This window comes from Nannospalax galili, unplaced genomic scaffold (genome assembly GCF_000622305.1).
Source record: "Nannospalax galili isolate Female #2095 unplaced genomic scaffold, S.galili_v1.0 scaffold136, whole genome shotgun sequence".
NCBI classification, from domain to species: Eukaryota; Metazoa; Chordata; class Mammalia; order Rodentia; family Spalacidae; genus Nannospalax; species Nannospalax galili.
Window position 1 is genome coordinate 5,949,290 of NW_008340872.1, and position 2,368 is coordinate 5,951,657.

Below are 2,368 nucleotides of genomic sequence, written 5' to 3' on the forward strand. Positions count from 1 at the left end.
TCAATGCAAGGATTATCAGATGACCATGTTTTAAACTTCAGTGGAATTTTCATTTCTTCAGTGTGGCCTCAGTAGAAATTGGTATAATCAAGCCTTCGGCTTGCAGACAGTCTTTGACTTGGCTCCACATTCACCTTGAGCTCCTCTTATGTAAAATGTGCCTTAAACTCCAGAACTGGCCAGATGTTCTAATATAGAAAGCATAGCCTTTTTCCTCAAGAATATCATATTTTAATTTATGACTGAGGCAAAATTTCAGCAAAGCTTGACAAGTATATGGTTTTTGTACACATGCATGTAAGAGCAAAGGGCAGCGTTGTGGAATCCAGACAGTAGAAGCTACAAAAGTTTTCTCATCGGATGTGATTCAAGAGCTGAGTTTTGGTGTTTAAATGGGAATATTCCTTAGCTGTGGCATGAGAGTGTGAAGAAAAGTATTAATATTTGAAGAAATGGTACTTGTTTTCCTCTCTCAGATGGTGAAAAGGTCTGTGTAATGTGATTACTGGAGTTTGAGACAGTGCGGCATATCAAAAATCACACCAATTTTTTTTTTGGTGGAAATTTGAGAATCTGATAGAATGAATAATTTAGGCGACGATGAGTGAATGAAGTGAAAGACAATTTTGTGCCATTATATGTCCGTGGAAGTGTTAGAAGCTGAGTGGGCATCGTTGCTCTGAGAAGCCTAAAATCACACATTGTCTTAACTTCTAAATTAAAAGTACAAGGACCATTTGTGAGGGAAGAAGCAGAAACCTCACATATACCTTGTCCACAAAACTCTGAAAAAAATTCTTTTTTTTTACAGTTTCTCATCTCAGTGAGATTTTGATTTTTGCTTTCTCATCCAAATAAAGTTAGTTATGCTTAAAAATACACCTATGTAGAAATTACCACTCTGTTGCAGAAAGCAGGAGACAAGAGAAAGGTTGTTCAGGTTCTTCGGGCCTTAGTTTGCCTGGTGCATGGAGAGGAGGTGTAGAACTCACATACAGATAGCCCAGGCTTTACGCATCTGTATGTTATTATCAGATATGGTTCTAGTTCTTGTGATCCCTAGAGACACTGGACAACAGAGAGTTATAAAAGGGCAAGATAAGTAGGAGACGACAAGAGACTACAATGGATCAGGAAAGGAGACAAGAAAATTTCCTATGAGAGAGAGAGAAAGAGAGAGAGAGAGAGAGAGAGAGAGAGAGAGAGAGAGGAGGAAGAGGAAGGGGGGGATACATTTTTCTTATAGTCTCCTAAAGCAGCCTTGCTATAAAAGCCACATTTTGGTTGGTAAGTTTTACAAATGAGTTTTATGCTTGGGAATATGATTTGACAGAGAAAACTCTTTAGTAGAACAAATTAAAATGACTCTCTTTAAACAAAATGTGAGTTTCTAAAGCACTGTACTCATCTTAAGCAAACCATTATTGTCAACAAGCGACTACCATTAAATAGTTGTTTAAATATCTGTTGGTTAAGTCAGGGAATGAATGGTATGCTGTGGCAATTACTGACAGTATATAAAGGTCCCAGCAGAGTAGAAGACATCAACACTTCAGAAACATTCTCTTGCAACCCAAGTGAATTCTCTCCTCCTGACAACATGTGTTGCAACTACGGCAGTTCCTGTGGCCATGGCTCTGGCTATGGCTCCGGCTATGGCTGTGGCTATGGCTCCGGCTATGGCTCTGGCTATGGCTGTGGTTATGGCTCTGGCTATGGCTGTGGATATGGCTCTGGCTATGGCTGTGGTTATGGCTCTGGCTATGGCTGTGGCTTTGGCTCTGGCTCTGGCTGTGGTTATGGCTCTCACTATGGCTGTGGATACGGCTCTGGCTTTGGCTGTGGATACGGCAACAGCTATGGTTCCCCTTATGGCTGTGGCTATGGACGTGGCTGTGGCTATGGATACGGCTCCTTCTATGGCTCTGACTGCTGTGGTTACAAGCCTTTTTGCTACAGAAGATGTTATTCTTGCTGCTAAAACACCATTATCAAAGGACCAGTTGCTTTTAAAATGATGCTTCTGAAGATAACGCTTCTTTGAAGATTCATATCACAAGATTTCTATATTCAAGATATGACATGCTTGATAGTCTTTGACCTCCAACTCTACATTTTCTAGAATGATATCTTTGTGATTCCAGGGTCTCTGGTATCATCTCACTAGTTCTAGAATGTTGGCCTTTGCTCCCTTACTTTCTAATTCTCTAGGTCTGATTTCATTGGTCACTTTAGCATCTACAGTTGGGAAGTAATTTATTTTCAATAAAATGGGTATTTGCTTCTAACGAATCTTTGTGTACTTGCTGTTTTTGTCTGTCTTGATAACTGGGCTAGCTGTGTACTGGATGGACTTTAGGAACTACCT

At 40.2% G+C, this 2,368-nt stretch overlaps 1 protein-coding gene across 1 annotated transcript; it reads left to right on the plus strand.

Annotated features, from left to right (window-relative positions):
* The first annotated feature begins 1,600 nt into the window (after positions 1–1,600).
* Positions 1,601–1,981, plus strand: LOC103736522 (keratin-associated protein 6-2-like). Its single transcript, XM_008836040.2, has one exon. It carries the CDS (start codon positions 1,601–1,603, stop codon positions 1,979–1,981), a length of 381 nt encoding a protein of 126 aa, XP_008834262.2.
* The last annotated feature ends 387 nt before the right edge of the window (positions 1,982–2,368 follow it).

Coding starts and splice junctions, on each gene's coding strand:
- LOC103736522 (XM_008836040.2), top strand. CDS start 1,601: ATGTGTTGCAACTACGGCAGTTCCTGTGGCCATGGCTCTGGCTATGGC.